This window comes from Crotalus tigris, unplaced genomic scaffold (assembly GCF_016545835.1).
Source record: "Crotalus tigris isolate CLP2741 ecotype Arizona unplaced genomic scaffold, ASM1654583v1 scf7180000017731.4096049, whole genome shotgun sequence".
Classification (NCBI taxonomy): Eukaryota; Metazoa; Chordata; class Lepidosauria; order Squamata; family Viperidae; genus Crotalus; species Crotalus tigris.
In genome coordinates this window covers 2,153,996-2,171,955 of record NW_024096599.1, presented here as the reverse complement: position 1 = coordinate 2,171,955, position 17,960 = coordinate 2,153,996, and the positions used below count along the sequence as shown (strand labels likewise).

Below are 17,960 nucleotides of genomic sequence, written 5' to 3'. Positions count from 1 at the left end.
AGGTTGTTCATTTTTTCAATGGCAGTTGCCGCAAGGAGAATATGGATTTAAATTTAAAACTGTCAATCTGGAAGCTAAATTTCAATCCTGATTATATATTGCTATGTATTTTGTCAATTATTCAATGTGCTTTATCTTGTTGCTGCTTTTTATTTAAGTTGTACTTTATGTATAGGTTTTTATAAATAAATATTAAGTACTATTTCTTCAAATGAAAAATGAAGGCAGCAATTGCAATAAGGCAAGCTGTATTCTCAATATCACTTTCTTACAACCTTTAAAAGCTATAAAAGTTTAAAAGTGGCAGCACTTAATACAATTCAGGGTGTTCTCTATTCTTGCACAATGAAACAGTTAGTTTGTTTTAAATTGGCCATAGGCTAGTAAGAGACTTGCAGCTTTACAACTAGATCATCTATATGTTAACTCAGATGTGAGCACTACTATGTTCAGTGAAATCACTCTCTGTTTTAAAGCTAAGAATAATATTTTTTTTAATTTATCCCCGCAGCACAGTTAGTAGCAAATAACTATGTCTAAATCACCTTGGGGAACCATTTTGCACATTTGTGTTTTATGTTTTACATTTATGGCAGAGGAATAGAGGAAGTCACACTAGCATGCAACAGAAGACCAGTAGTTCTATTTCTATTAGCAGACTTAACACCTTGACTTTTTGCAAAACTAGAAAAATAAATAACTAATTTATTATATTATTATATATTACAAAATATTATAATTTATTAGGTAGCCATATCATCTGAAGTTAGCAGAAATCAATTTATCTAGAATGCATTAAATTGCCATCAACAGAGAATCCGCTTATGACAAACTGAACAAAAGACAACATATTGGAAAACTGATAAGAGAATATATATATATATATATATCTGACTAAAATAGGGCAGTTAAAATGTTATTAGACATCCAAGTCCAAGCTAATAGGGTGAAAGGCAAATTTTTCTCCTGTTAAAACAAAGAGGCACAATAATAATGAATACTGGAAAAAAAATTAAAGGACAGTTCTTATTTGCTGTGGGATAGAAATCTTGTGTTTCATGCACCAGTCTGATACAGATACAGGTGCTTCCTGTTTTTCCTTCTCATCTTCTGCCTATTAGACCAAGGGTCCCCAACCTTGGTGATTTTAAGACTTGTGGACTTCAACTACCAGAATTCCTTAGCCAGCAATTAATACAATTCAGGATGTTCTCTATTCTTGCACAATGAAACAGTTAGTTTGTTTTAAATTGGCCATAGGCTAGTAAGAGACTTGCAGCATTACAGCTAGATCATCTATATGTTAACTCAGATGTGAGCACTACTATTTTCAGTGAAATCACTCTCTGTTTCAGCCAGGAAGGACTTCCTATATGTCTCTTTTCTATGTCAGCAACTCTCCCAGTCTGGCTGACTTCTTGTCCACCCTCTGCAGCTGTCCCCCACTTTCTTTTGTAGCGTGTCAAATACCAAACAAACGATGAATACCAGGACAACATTTTTGCATCAAAATGCATTTTGAAACAGTCGAGTACCAAGGGGCCACTGCAGGTTTGTTGTTGTTGTTGTTGTTGTAAAGCATGGGACAATGCTGGTTTCTAAAATACCAGTGATATTAAGTCTAGAGATTAATAGCAATCTTTTTCCTATTTCTCCCACCAACTATCCTGTGTTTAAATTTGGGCTGAGCAGGTATGACTAGTCAAAAATTATCTAGTGAGCATCCATGATTGAGGATGGGCTAGAAACTGGATTTCTCTCCTCCTAATCCAAGACTTATACAGTGTAGGACACTATACCACATATTCTATGAAATTATTTTAAAGAAATTCCATGGATTGCAAAATTCTATTATTTTTGAAATGTTTAAGCCTTAAGGATTGTTTCTGTAAAACATTGCTTTTCCTACGCGGTTGTCTCCTTAATAATAAGTGGTAAAATTGGGAGGGAAAATATGCTTCCAAAAAGTGTGTGTTTTAGCTTTTTTGTACTAGCTCTATAACATGGAATATTTTCTTTAAAATCCATTTGGAGATCTATAAGGTGATAAGGATTCAATAACAGTTTGAGAAATAGTATATTTTGGATTAACTCAACTACTATGCTAAAATAGGGGTGCCAAACTGGCAGCCCGCAGTCTGGATGCATCACACGCAGTCCACGCCCACCCCAGCTCCACAAAGGCATAAAACGTTGTGGTACATCACGATACATCACATGACGCAATTGAGTTTGACACCCATGTGCTAAAATAATGTTGTGCGTTGCCTAGAATCGTCTCTTGTGAAATGGGTAACTATATAAATTTGTTAAATGAATGGATGGATGGATGGATGGACAGATGAATAATATATAACTAAAAATACAGGGCATCCAATTAATGTGACCTATCTGTAAATAAAGAAACATGGTGGGAAGATATTTAGCTTTAATTACCTGCCATGTTGCATGTACTACTATAATCCATTATCTAGAGCAGTGGTTCTCAACCTTTTTAATGCCACGACCCCCAACCGGTCGTAAGTCAAGGACTACTCAACCGGTCGTAAGTCGAGGACTACTCAACTGGTGCAGCACCATTTGCAGAATGGGACTTTTGGCGGGCTCAGCAGGGCAGAGACAGCCTGGACAATTCCTATTCGCTTTTGAAAGCCAATAGAATTAGACTCTATTCAAGATAGTCTATTCTATTGGCTTTCAAAAGCCAATAGAATAAAAGGGAGTAGCACAGCTAAGGAAAAGGGGAAAAAAATGGCAGACTGTGTTGTTTGGCGACCCCCATGAAATGGTCGTTTGACCCCAAATGGGGTCCCGACCCACAGGTTGAGAACCACTGATCTAGAGCTTGGTTTCTTTTGAACTGCTAAGGAAGTTTGGAACTGGTTAATGCCTGATGGATTGGGAAGTTGAAAAAACAGTTCAGAAGATGAGAGTAGCAAATCATTTCTGTACTTTCGCCAAAAATTTCACATGGAGATGGGTATGAATTCACCAGGAGTAAAGCTCAACTCCAAATAGGCTTCATCTATAATCTTGGGGCAAAACGTGGGTTTTCCCACTGTAACACACAAGAGTCTTATGGAATCTCTTTAAAAAAATTTGTATTTATTACATTTCTACCCAACCCAACCAATTCTCAGTGTGGCACAAATAACTGCTTATTCAACAATGTACACCTGGTACTCTTGAGGCAAGACTGGGCTACATAACTCTCTAAGACTGCTCATTCACCTCTGCGGTCAACAAGAAAAAAATTGCTTTCATTCCTTCTCAGTCAGAGGCTGGGCTGATGGAAGATTGCTTCGCCTGCCAGAAACTCGGTAGGTCCATGCCCCCTGCAGACATAGTGCCCAAATTAGGGAACAATGGACTCCACCGCTGTTTGCACACTTTTCTATGTTCTGTATACGAGACACAACTCCCAGGGCAGAGAGGACAGAGAAGACCTGGAGTTTCCCGAGACCCTTCCTCTCTCCTGAACGGGCAGGGGAAAGGAACAGAGACCGCGATTTAGTTTTATTCTCAGTAGGTGTGCATGAAGCAAGACACAGGGCTGTCTTTTTTTCAGGAGTATAATAAAATTTGTTAGCTTAAAGATGCTGTTCTCCCCGCTGTTCTTCTTCTGCAGCAAAAGGACTACTCTCTGGGGAAGGGGGAAACCCCCCCTTTTCAAAATCTGGCTCTAACGTCATCCGCTGTTAGGCCCCGACTTGTTTGGTACCCATGATCAAAGGAGGGCTTGAAGCGGGAACGCAGCCTGGGCAGGAACTGCCGGATCCTCCCTTCGAAGCCTCTCCGCTCTTTGTAGTCTCCTTTCAAGTCAACGGTGTCCGGTTTCAGGCGGCAAGCAGTTCGCCCCGCCCGGCCCCGCCCCGGGCCACCCAGACCCCTCCTTCTGGGGTTGCGGCCGGGAAGGGAAATATGAAGGGGAGTAGTTGTTGGTGTCGCCGCCGCCGCTGCAGCGCTTCAGATAAAAGCCGCAGGAGGAGACGCGGAGGGAAAACCGCTTGGGAAAAAAAGGCGGCGGTGGGCGCCCGAGGCGTGATCTGAGCCTGAGCAGGCAGCGGCGGCGGCTTCGGAAGGCCAAGGATTGGGAAAGCCTTGGGAGCTTCGGCGCGCGCCCGAAGCTCGCCGCCTCGGCCGGCACGAGGCGGACCGCCTCCCTTGAAAAGTTTTGGTCGGCGAGTGGGTGGGAGAGCTGGAAGACTGAAGCCCAGGGCGGCAGCTGCCTGAAAACGCCGGAGCCTCGCGCTGCTTTCTGCAGTTGGAGTTCGCCCCGAGTTGGGAGGGAGAGGTGCCAGCGCTTGGGGGGGAGGTTGGATCCCGCCAGGTGGGTTGCGCGCGGACCTGGACTTCATCCTTTGCGCAGAACCTTCGCTCGCTCTTGCGCTGGGTTTTGCCTTTTTACGATTACTATTGCTATTAGCGGGTGTTTGCAGCTTAGTGTGCGTGAGAGGACTTGGGGGATTTGGAGGAACTTCAGCGGTGCGGAAGAAAGGGATTAAAGCAAAAAAGAAGAGAAGTTTTTTTTAATTTAATTTTTTAAGGGCGCAAAAAAGAAAAGTTCTGAATAGAGAAGCTGTTGAAAAGCTGGAAATGTCCTGTCCCTGTTGCATCTTGGTTGGGTACCTGTTCCTAGTCCTGCTCTTGCATGGTGAGTACTCCAGAAAGAAACAGAAGAGCATTTGTAATAATCTTTTTACGTTATTCTTGTAACAAGAGTAATTCTTGCACTTTCTAGCCAGATTTAGGGTACGGCTAGAAAGGCTAATTCTTGCCTCAACTTCAAACTCATATGTGTTACTAACCTGTTCTTCTGGATAACAAATAATTTTCCCTTTAACGATGGGTTATCTTCTGTCATTTTAAGCCTTTTGTGTTGTAGTGGAAAAGAATATTTTGTGTTGTAGTGGAAAAGAATATGGTTAGAGACGTTAGCCTGGTATTTATTGGCAATATTCTCATGACAGTCAGGTCTCTTATTTCCCTGGAAAAAACTGAAAGAGGCATATTGGCGAACAATTTAAATATGCAACATTTGGGAGGCTGACTTTTTTTATTAAAAATGTCAGCTCCAAAACAAGGAATTGCTGTATAGATGCATCCATGTTTTTTATCCGTTACATATTTGATATATAAAATCCTGAAAGATCTAACACAATATTTAGGTAGAGAGAACTGAGATTTTGCTTTGTTATCCATATTAATATAGTCCCATTTTTGCCTGTTTAGAAGTTTCATAAAAGAACTTCCCACTTTTATTTTCTTAAATGCCTACCTTACTATCACCCCATATGGGCTTAATAGAGAAGCCAAGTTGACTTCTACATCCAAGAAGACCTAGAAAAAAGGGTCTTAGGCCATTGATCCAAACCAGTTTTTGCTTCAGATGCATTGTTCACTAATAAAATGATGGTACATTGCAGTCACAGTTCTTTTTCATTTAATGATGAAATACCAAGATGTATTCTAATTGGGGGGTGGGGGTAGTCTAAAAGTTATGTACATAAAAGTAACAACAGGATCACCCCAAGCATTTGTAGAATTTACATTCTGTTCCCAGCAATGCATAGCTCAGCACTCCACAAACAAGTAAGGACCCATACTGGTCTTTTGTAGTTTTGACCCCAACATTGGTATCCAAGAGTACCGAACACTGTATTTAAACATATACTTTCTACTTAATCATTGCCAAAACTTTTAAATTCATGTTAAAACAGAGGCATAATCTCATATTGTAGTAATGGATTCTAGAAAAGTACATGCTATGTAAGAAAATACATTTCTTGGCCTGCCTTGACTTTAATGTTCATTAACATGCATTGCAATGTTATCCCACACTATTAATGATGTAATGTAGCTCTGTCATTATCCCCTTCACTTTTCTTATTTTCTAGACTGTCAAGTCCATTATTTTAGTCTTTTCTCAAATGGAAGATAATAACTGCATCATTTTCGCGCCCTTTCCATTGCTCTAATGTCATTTTAGAGATCCGATAGCTATCTAGAACTGTAACTAAAATTGCAGATGATGTAATACCATACATGTCTGTAATAGTGTTATGATATAGTTATCTTATTTTCAGTTTTTTAAAAAGTTTTTTACTCTTGCTGCAAAATCTGGTATTCATATTCCCCTGATAAAATTCCAGTGTCTTCCAATAATCATAGCTGCTTCATATGTCATCATTACTATATTATTATTTGACAAATATTTTTCACATTTAATATTCTGTTTGTGATTTTATTGTCTGTGTCTTCAATATGAGGAGAATGTCTTCAGTGTTCAGGAGTCCTTCATAATCTGTGTTGTATTTCCCATTCTGAATACTTTGATTACAACTGCAGGTTGATTGTATCTAGTTTTTTTCATCTATTACTGGACCGACATCTGCCCACAGAACAATTTTTTTGTGTGTTGCTTCCCTTTTGCACTAAAGCAAATTTCAGAGAGTTTGAATCAGTGAGGAATGTAAGGGGAAATTCAACTGTGCAAAAAGCCCACACATCCATAGGGGAATATTGCTAATATTCTGAAGCAAGACTTGTTCTTTCATAACATTTTTGCTTTGGTGATCTCCAATTTAAAATGTCTATAAAAGTTTGTAATATTTTAAGTTATAGCTGAGGAATCTCTGGTTTCTCCACTTATGGAGTCTATTTTCAGCTAGGATAAATGACTGATTGGAATTCTAGTCCAGTTAACATTATGTTTTCCACTTTACCCTAAATGTTATTTCATAGAAATGCTTATTCATTGGATAAATGAGTATCTGAATCTGTTAAATTATCTGTCCAGTATCTGTTAAATTAATAGAAATTAGTTTAACATTAGCATTTGAACACACACGTTTTTATACAGGTGCTTTAAACACATAGTTGTTACCTTCCCATCTGTTTGGGACTGTCAGATGCAGAAATGCCACACCATCATGATTAACAAATCTGTACCTTCTAGGTAACTTGTCATTTCATAGATAAAAGGATTGCCTTTTAAAAAAGTACTTATTCTCCTCCAATAACTCAGCACAACATATACAGACTATATAAATATGTCTGGTTGAAACAGACCTGCATGGATGCCAAGGTGTACTTTAAAATTCTCTGGTCTGGGAGTCTAGAAGTCAGAACAGAAGATTTGAAGTTAAAGGCTAAGTAAGGAGAGAAGGTGTAATTATAGGGTTAGACTCATAGGCTCATCTGCTTAGAATTACCAAGCTGTTTTAAACTTTGGCTGAAATATGAAACAAATCAAGGCCAGTAGTCAGATCAAAACAGCCGCTGCCAAGAGAATTTGAAATGGGGAGTTTTGCTTGTCCCTCCTTCAGAGTACTATCAAATTGGGAACATGAGAAAAGAAAAAAGAGGGAGGAGAAAGAATCAGTTGTTGAGGCTACAGTAAACATAGAGGTGAAGAACGTAATAGAAAATCATAACCCTTTTGCATTCAAGTAAGAACAGATAATTGAATGGGCAGTGCTGGCCTCTTCTGTGTGAGTGATTTTTTTTGTTGCTAAACGTATGTAATATTCATAATGGTGACATTTGTTTATGAATAAAGGAATCTATAGAGTAAGGCAACTGCCACCTCTATTTTTTATATAATGCAGATAACTGAAGAATCTGTCAGTTTCTGGTATGTATCTTAAGCCTTTTGTTACTGTCCTTAAAAAGTCTGAACTCATTTTTTTCTCCTTGAACTAATATCCCTTAGATCAGGGGTCCCCAACCCCCGCCCAATCCATGGACTGGTACTGGGCATGTCAGCAACCAGTCCACACAAATAAGCAAAGCTCCATTCGTGGGATGCAGGCAGCACACAAAACCATGCACTCTCTGGTCCAGGTGGAAAAACCTCTCTCTACGGAACCGGTCCCTAGTTGGGGTCTCTACCTTAGATTGCGGGTTCTCAATCTGGTTTTGTGTGTGTGTGTGTTTGTGTGTGTGTTTGTGTGTGTGTGTGAGATACACCAAATATAGTATCAAAAAGGCTTGGGAGAAATAAAAGGATATTTTAATGCTTATTTATATTATGTCATTACATTTATAATTTACTGTCTCAGCAACTTTAGTCCTCAACTTGCAACCACAATTGGGACCAGAATTTCCATTGCTGAACAAGGCAGTTGTTAAGTGAGTCACACACGATTTTATGACTTTTTTGCCATTGTTGTTAAGCAAACCACTGCAGTTGTTATGTGAATCACATCACATGATTGTTAAGCAAATCCAGCCTTCCCGATTGACTTTGCTTGTCAGAAGCTGGCTAGGAAGGTCACCAAATGGTGATCACAAGACTCTGGGAGTGTCATTAAAAAACATGCTGGTTGACAAGTTGACAAGATTTTGATCATGTGACCATGTGACCAGTACAAGTTGTAAGTCGCTTTTTTCAGTGCCATTGTAACTTCAAGCAGTTGCTAAATGAATGGTTGTAAGCTGAGGACTATCTGCATTCTGTTCTCTTTTGAGACTCATCTGTGGTACATCTATTGCTAGTGGAGAATAAGTGCTTTGTTATCCATCTTATTGGCTTGAGGTGAGTTTTATACAACAGAGGTCCCCAATCTTTTGGGCACCAGGGACCGGTTACATGGAGAGAGGTTTTTCCGCGGACCGAAGAGAGCATGATTTTGTGTGCTGCCTGTATCCTGCAGATGGGGCTTTCATTGTTTGTGTGGACCGGTTGCTGGCATGCCACGGCCCGGTACTAGGTTGGGGACCCCTGTTATACAACATTTAGAATCAATTTGCAAAAATTGAAATCAGTGTGGCTTTATAGAACAAGGTTTCTTTACTAAACTTGTCATGTACTGCTCCAAACAATCCTATTTACTATACTGTCACTTGCAAAAAGTTGAATCAAATAATTTCTGAAAAAGATAGTGGAGCTGAGTTCAGTTGGTTTTATAAGCAATTCTGTTGCTTTTATTATAACCCAATATATGTGATATCTGATGCAAATTTTTCAAATGCTGCTGGTTGGGTGAGATATAAATTTAGGATTACCTGAATAATTAATTTAGGACAGGATATAAATATCACATATAATTAATTTAACATTTTTTGTTGCCTTAAGATGTGATGGATTTGTTGAATTAATTGGAGACTAGATTTATCAGACAATTAACCCTAATAATCGTGTGGGAGTTTGCATATTCAGAAACAGTACATTTCTGAACTTCAGTTTTTTGCATGCAAACACACACATTGCCTCCCATGTCTTTTTTGTGGGTTTCCTATAAGCATCTGGCAGGCCATTGTTGGAAGCAGATGGCAGAGATAATCTAAATGGACTTCTGATGTCTTTGATTTTTGTTCTAAACATGGAGAGTCTTTGTCTTTTATTTCTATGACTCATATTCTCTGAATCTTTTCCGATTCCACCATTGGTCAAAACTTGAAAATCCTGTCTGGAAGATTATATCTGTCGCAGCTGCATAATAATAATATTATATCCCAGTCTTAGGATTTTGCTTTTTCTATGGAAGATTCAAGCTAAATTATTCCTTCCAGTCAACTATTAAAATTGACATTTATCATTAATGACTGATAAAACTGAAAAAAATCTGTCAAGATACTAGATTACATAGTTGTATCTAACCAGTGGGATTATATGTGGCAATTCATAATTTATTATACATTTTATATCAAACATACAGAAACTCTGCTATATATTTAAAAATTGAATCAATTTCCTTATCTACTGACATTATGTAATGGGATAAAATGTAAATTGGGAAAATTCACTACATAGACTAAAGAAAGGAGAAAAAGGGAGAGAGCATCATCTTAGTAACTTAGAAAATGACTTTTAAAATCTTATATTTATTGCTTGTTGAATGTTAAAGGTTTGCATCATGTGACAGAATTTTTCTGTTACAGAGACTCTGAATTCATTTTACTGCTCATTTTAATCTGAATTTCTGGAACAGAAAATTTTTGTCACATGATGCAAACTTCTTTAAATTCAACAAGTAATAAATGTAGGGTTTTAAAAGTCATTTTCTAAGTTACTGAGATGATGCTCTCTTTCTCCCTTTTTCTCCTTTCCAAAATAATTAACATTCATACTATATATTGAATGCAATTTTGCTTGCTTTATATTTCCTTTCTCAAAATAAAATTGATATTGTTATATTGAGTTTCCAACTAGTTAACATGAAATACCAGACTGTATGGCAAATACATACAGTATATGATACCTATTGTAATTACTTTTAAAATGTATTTTTGTGAACATTGTGGATATTGTTGTGAACGTTGTTGTTTTTTTCCTTATAACGTTAGTGTCTACATAGCAAGTTACACAATCTAAAGTTGTCTGGGCAGTGATATATACATAAATATATATAGTGTTTTCAAGTTAGTCTTGACTCTGTTGACTACATGGACAAGTTCATGCAGTTTTCTTGGCAAGATTTTTCAGAAGTGGCTTGCCATTGCCTTCTTATTAGGGCTGAGAGAGAATGACTGGCCCAAAGTCTTTCAACTGGGTTCATGCCTGAAGCTGTGCTAGAATGCACAATCTCCTAGTATCTAGCTCACTACTTTAACCATTTCATCAAGCAGGGTCTCATTCCCCTCTTTTTTTTTTCTTAAACAAAACATTAAAATGTATCCAGTGGTAAGAATTAGAATTTGGGCTGTGGAAGCATCAAAGTAAGGCCCACTCTTGAATTTTCAGTAAAATTATCATTTCAGACAGCCATTCATCCTAGAAAGTAACTTCTGTTAAACTATATTAAATGTCATAATTATAATTCTAATACATTATTCTGTCAAATTTGTTTTTTATGTTTATTATTTATGCAATCTTGTAAGTACATAAACATCCTTGTTAATTGAAGACATTCCTATATAATATAAAAATGTGACTAACATACTAAGGATGCAGGTTGCGGAAAAACTTTTGTCTTTTGGTGATAAAATATGTGTCAACTAAATATTTGAACAATTGAAATTAAAGAATTTTCATCTACATTATTTAAACTTTGGAAGATTCTTAAATTACTTAATTACTTTAGTAAATTACTGAATTACCTAACAAACTCTGCCACAGATTTTCATGGGACACAGTAAACTGTTGCATTCTGTTCATTTACTTAGCTGTTTATTATTATAGTTGGTCACACAGCCAGATGTTTAGACAGGATTTGGAATTTCATCAACCTATCAAGTCTTTTCCAAGGACCTAGGATAGGCAGATGTTATTTGATGGTGTTATATTTAAAGCTGTTCCAAGCAAAGCTGCCTTTTGCAATTGACTGATGATGATTTTGTCAACACAATGGTAGTACTCCAGCTATTTTGGGATTGTACCCAATGTGTCTATCACCATTGATAACTATTTTTGCTTTGCTGACTTACCACATCCCTTCTTTTCAGGCCAGATATTTTTTTATAATCCTTCTAGGGGTTAAATTTAAGACCTTTTACATACAGATCATATGCTCTATTACTGAGTTATAGCTCCTCTCCTTTTATAATCTTTTTTTCCTTTAGTAAGTTTGCATCAGAGATCAACCCTGACTTCTCTTTAGAAGGCCAGATCCTGAAGTTGAAACTCAAATACTTTGGCCATCTAATGAGAAGGAAGGACTCACTGGAAAAGGGCCTAATGCTGGGAAAGATTGAGGGCAATAGAAGAAGGGGACGACAGAGAATGAGATAGCTGGATGGAGTCACTGAAGCAGTAGGTGTGAACTTAAATGGACTCCAGAAGATGGTAGAGGACAGGAAGACCTGGAGGAACGCTGTCCATGGGGTCACGATGGGTCGGACACGACTTCGCAATTAACAACAACAAAGTTTGCATCACAATCACAGATTTAAACATAAACAAGAAAACAAGAATATAGTAATTGCTCAGCCAAAAATAACATATTTAGCCATTCTCCAGTATCTTTTGCAGTTTTTCTATTTTATATTAAGTCCTTGCGAAAGGATACATATTTTTAAGGGATGTATACGAAGGTATCTACTGAGCCACATAGGGAAAATAGGTACAGAATTTCAGAAAAACATTAAAGAAGATTATCCTTTAATAACTTGGCTTTAATAAGTTACTGTCATTAGAGCTCCATGAAACTTTCATTAACTAGCTCCACGTGGAAAATATTTGTTCCAACATTGTGCAATCTCCCTTCTTTCTGGTTTAAGTAGGAAGAGTTACTATGTTATTAATAATTTACTAATCAATTTGTATGGCCATCCAACTCACAATTGTGACTCTCAGCAGCTAACATCAGCTGAAAAACACATAAACAAAAGGCAATAAAATACATTTTAAAAAGGACATCTATTGTTAAGCACAACCAGTCTTAACTCAACAGGCTTGTCTAACATCCTAGTCCAATGTCTCAAAGAAGAGCCCCTCAAGCTAACCACACTACTTCATTCTGGACCTGTTGTTGCTTCCAGGTGGTCTTCAAGGATACTTATGTATATTTTGCATTGTAGTAGTCCAAACAGGAGGTGATCAAGTTTGAGGGATCGTGAACAGAGCTTCCCAATTCAGGAGATGGTTCAATTAGTGCATAACCTAGGTTTGTTCGAAGACTTTCCTAGTCTTAGCAACCATTTGCTGTTCAAATAGGTGCTGTGAATCCAAGAAGATCCCAAATGTGTACCAGTTCTGTTTAAGGAAACACTATCCCATTAAAAAAAAAGGTTGGAAAATCCTCAAATCTCAGGGGCCCTAAAACCCACAATCACTTGGTTTTGAAATCTGTTCTTCCTCCAGACCGTCACAGCCTTCAACACTGGGAAAAAATCTAGGTGGAGTCACTTGGTTGGCCAGGGATAAAGATGTGCAACTGAGTACCATCAGCATATTGATGTTGCTTAATCCTTTACCAATGAACCACCTCATCTAGAGACTTCATATAAATGTGAAATAAAAGTAGGGAGAGAGTTGAGCTCTAAGGAACCTCACAAAGCAAAGGCCTAAAACTAGACCTCTCTCCCTACCAATATGATTGGAATCAACCCCAAAGGGAGGAGGAAAACTACTGTTAACACCATTTCCCCCCTCCCATTCTAATATCCTATGCTGATCCAGAAGGATACCATGATTAACGACACTTATTTTATTTCCTTCCTTCCTTCCTTCCTTCCTTCCTTCCTTCCTTCCTTCCTTCCTTATTTACTTACTTACTTACTTACTTACTTACTTACTTACTTACTTACTTACCTACTTACTCCGGGTGGCTGTATTGAAGGTTTTTGACAGATGAGAGAGATGGCTGGCCAAAATTATGAACAAATGCAATATAGCAACAAATATTCTAAAGCAAGTCCTTTCAGCAACGACTTAGGATGCAGGGGAAAGAAAAGCCCCACTGCATGTAGCTCAGAATTTTTTAAAACGTATGACAAGTTTCTGCTCTAAAAAGCATGTTGCAAAAGATAAACTTTATTTCAATACTGTCATAACAGAGTGAATATTCACTGGTTATATGTTTTCTTTATTTATTTATATCCTATTTGTATTAATTGTATAACTAACTCAAGGTAGTGAACCTACATAATACTACTTCTTCCTCCTGTTTTTCTGACAACCATCCTGTGAGATGGGTGGGGCTGAAAGTAAGTAACTGGCCCAATGTCTCATCCAGCTGGTTCTCCGGCCTAAGGTGGACTAGAACTCCCAGTCTTCTGCTTTCTGAACTGGTGCCTTAACTACTAGACCAGTGTTTCCCAAACTCAACCATTTTAAGGCATGAGGACTTCAACTCCCAGAATTCCACAGCCAGCATTGCTGGCTGTGGAATTCTGGGAGTTGAAGTCCACATGCCTTAAAATGGTCAAGTTTGGGAAACACTGTACTAGACCAAACTGGTATGTGCTAAACCTATCGAACCATGGAATCAAATAGGCCGTCTTGATTTCCCTTCGTGAAAATATTTACCCTTTAATTGCACAGTGTTATCTTATACATAGTTATCCAGATGTTCCTTGCATAAATATTTGTAACTTCAGTGAGTATAATCTTGAGATCTGTGCATATATTGGGTGTGAATATATAATTTTTGTATAATTGTATCATTTCGGATTTCTTTCAGTTTCAGAATTTTAGAAATGAAGTAGAAAAAAAACTAAATGGCAGTTCTATAGCTCAACTTTGAAAAGGATTTATATTTTTTAAAAAGTATTACAGTATGAAGTGTTTTATGGATATTGTATACTGTATATAAAGTATATAATAGAGCATAAAGACTTGGTTTTCCCTTTACAATGATTAACAGATCGGTGCTACCTAGAAAGTAAGTTAATCCTGCTATAAATTGTCCAAATATATATAAAAGCTAATTTCTAAATACATTCTAGCATAAACAAGACATTTAAATATAAACAGAGAAAGAAATTGGAATCTGCAATAAAAAATAATTTGATTATTTAAAAAAACACTCCTGTAGAATGAGAACAAAAGAGGGTGTTGAAAATAAAGGAATTACCTCCAGAATAAGAGGCTACTTGATTTAGAAGGCCATAAGTTAAGATTTGGATGGCACAGTTATTTATGGTATGACAAGGTTAAAGTAAATGTTGACTTTAACAATCACTTTGTTAGATGTGCCATTCTAAGAGTCTGGAACAAATATAAAATAAGGTATTGATGTCCCCCCAAGAAGCTTTTTTTAGAAAAGAAATGGTGACAAAGCTGGACTGGTGAACTTATGGTAAAATAATAACTTTTAACTTTGGTGATTCTATCCTCAAATCTAAAGAGCTAGAATCAGAAGGACATGTCTGCCACTAGTTTACATATTTACAACTGAAAGAAAGATTTAAACTAGACAAAAAGAGCTATGGGTTTGACTCTGTTAAAAATGAATTGGAACCCCCATTGTGTGGTAGTGGTGAACCTATTGCTAGGGTCTACAAAACATTATTGACTTTGATTTGGAAAGTGAATATGTAAAACATTGTATGATTCAGTAGGCAAGGAATTTTGGATGTAATATAAAGCTTGAACAATGGGAGAATATGTGGATGAAAGCTTTAAAATTACAATTTAAAAGAATTTTTTTATAGATGATATATTAACAACAAATGCAAAGAAAGGATTTTTTATCATTTATGTAGATGTGTGATAAAGCAAAGAAATACTGGAGTAGGACTCATAGTCTAATACAGAAGATTCTCAAAGTGAATATAAAACTAGAAACTTTCTCTTAGGTTTAATGGAAAAAGACTTGGAAATTTTTGAGGGGAGAACTTTGATGTTATATATGTGGACGGCAGCAAGATTACTCTATGCACAAAAATGAAGGACACTTTAATCCCCACAATAGACAAATGGTTGCAAAAGCTGATGGAGTCAGCCGAGATTGCTAAATTGACTGCTTTGATAAAAGAAAAAAACACAAGTACTTTTGTTTCTACTTGGAAACCGCTTCTGGAATTTGCTTGAGATGGAAAAAAATGAAACTTTGATTTTGGGTTTTACTGATTAAATAGGTCTGTTATTATAGAAATGGCTAGTTTATAATGTTATGTAAAAGTAAAAAATTGAGGTTTGATGTTACTTCTTATTCTACTGCACCAAAGGGAATCGGAAATCAATGCCTTTTTTTTCTTTTTCTTTTCCCTTTTTCCTCTCGTACTTTTCCTATTATTTGCTTTTGTATTTCTGTATTTTATATTATAAACTAATTTTAAAAAATGTGGCAAAAAAAAGAATTACTATGACGTGCAAAAGGCCCGGCAGATGTTCCTGATGCCTTTGAAGATTATTTTGTAACTTGGAAGGGCTGTTTGCCTATGAAATTTAACCCTTTTTAAAATGCATAAACAGGTGTCTCTTTTCTTTCCTCCCTGTTTCTCTTCCTTCTTTTTCCTATGACCATTTCTTCTTCATTTTGCTGTTTCTGCCAGGCATGAGGACGTGTGTGTGTGTGTGTGCGCGCGTGTGTGCGCATGCACGCATGTGTGTGTGTAATATGTAATATTGATTTGTGCATGACAAAGAATAGTTGGAATATATAGGTAAACTTTCATTACTTTTGTAAAAAGAGTAAATTATTTTACTGGTAATTAATTTGATTTAATAGCCATTAATTTAGTCAATATTAACTCCTTTCACCCCAGCTCTGCAAAATGCTGGGGAAGCAGGAATTATAGCTGTTGACAGGTATCCATATTTGCACACATAAAATCAAATATGACACTTGCACTCATTTATTGACAAAAAGGATTTTTTAGAATAGGCTTCAACTGAATTTGTCAACCCCAAGTTGTTAAATTTGGAAGCTGGGCATTGCACAAAGCTTTTTTTTTCAGTGTAGTGATAGCATGTATGTAATTCCTTATATGTAGGGTCCAAGGATTAAAATCTGTCAGTCAGTTAACTTTTCGTAATATCTCTACAGCAGTGATGGCGAACCTTTTAGAAACTGAATGCCCAAAAACCAGCCCAGCCCCTGCTCCGCCCGCTCCCGCCCTGCCCTCATCCCGCCCACCCTCAGGGCCATCCACGGCATGTTGCAGATCACCCAGGCAGCCCTGCAGCACCATGGTGGCCACGCCCTCCACTCGCACCCAGCAGCATCATCTGCTGCCCAGCTGCCATGTGCTTGGCTGTGCAGCTCTGCATGGGCCGCACCCGGGGGTGACTCTTCTCTGGGGGGGCTGCTGGTGAGGAGGGGGTTACGGGGGAGGCAGGGCTGGGGCGACAGCATGCGTGCTCACAGAGAGGGCTCCAAGTGCCGCCTCTGGCACTAGTGCCATAGGTTTGCCACCACTGCTCTACAGTCTTTTAAAATTTACGCTCATTGTAATCTCCCTTTCAAACAGATGGTCACTTTCTAGAGGCCTGCATTCACACATGAAGATATCTCTCATTGCCAACAACTGGAGTTTATTTTTTTATACATTTATTTTTTTATTAATCTAAATTCACCAGAATGTTTATGTTTCATCTTTGATTATCCAGGGCTGGGAGAAGGTTCTGCACTTCACGACAGCAGGGCTTCTCCTCAAACATTAGAAAAGAATGCATGGCGAACTTTCAAGGAATCACAGTGCCATCATATGCTGAAACATCTTCACAATGGTGCTCGAATTACTGTACAGATGCCACCCATAATTGAGGGACATTGGGTCTCTACTGGGTAAGTTTATAGGCAGACAAAATGATCATATTGGAAAACACTACAAGCTAAAATACTTTAACTTGCAATCAGTTAAAGGATTTGGGAACGTTACTTTTTTTCTTCCCCTTAATGATAATCTCTCTCTCTCTCCCTCTCTCTCTCCCTCTCCCTCTCTGTCTCCCCCTCCCTCCCTCTCCCTTCCCTCTCTATCCCATCCCTTCCCTCCCTCTCTCCCTGCCTCCCTCCCCCCCTCTCTCTCCATAAGTATCAAAGTGGTTGTTGTGATTGGCTGCAGAATTTTGTGACCACAATCTGTGTTTTAGCCATTTTAAATATTTTTTATTTTCCTTACTTGGAACCTGCAGCATAATATAAAATTGTTCATATGCTGTTCTCTTGTTGGAACTTAAGTATTATAGGATCTGGTGAATAAATTCATGATTTCATGTTTTGTCTTCTGACATCTGTACAAATTCATTAATAAGTTGAAATTACCAAGTTTCAGTTGACAACCCAAGCATGTGTAAATGTTTAATTGACATTATAGATGTTCTTTTAGAGTAAGATTTATTTTATAGTCTTCTTTTATGCTATACCGTAAATGCCGGCGTATAAGACGACTTCCGCAAGCGCTAAACTCGGTGCCAAAGACGGGGGTCGTCTTATACGCCGAGTCGTCTTATACACCGGAAATACTGGTAGTTTCCGGCGTATAAGACAACGTTCCAGGAATACAGCCCGGCGATAAAGATGGTCGTCTTATACGCCGGGTCGCCTTATACGCCGGCATTTACGGTACTCTAAATTATATATTTAGGATTACAACTCCTAATCCAGCAGTCATTATTCAGACAAAAGCCA

At 37.7% G+C, this 17,960-nt stretch overlaps 1 protein-coding gene across 1 annotated transcript in view; it reads left to right on the top strand.

The window, feature by feature from the left end:
* The first annotated feature begins 3,897 nt into the window (after positions 1 to 3,897).
* Positions 3,898 to 17,960, top strand: part of APCDD1 (APC down-regulated 1) — a 32,328-nt gene continuing 18,265 nt past the window's right edge. Inside the window, exons 1-2 of the mRNA XM_039339220.1 lie at positions 3,898 to 4,654; positions 16,940 to 17,117. Of these exons, the coding sequence (XP_039195154.1) occupies positions 4,597 to 4,654; positions 16,940 to 17,117 (236 nt within the window). The 5' untranslated portion in view covers positions 3,898 to 4,596. The remainder of the gene's footprint in view (positions 4,655 to 16,939; positions 17,118 to 17,960) is intronic.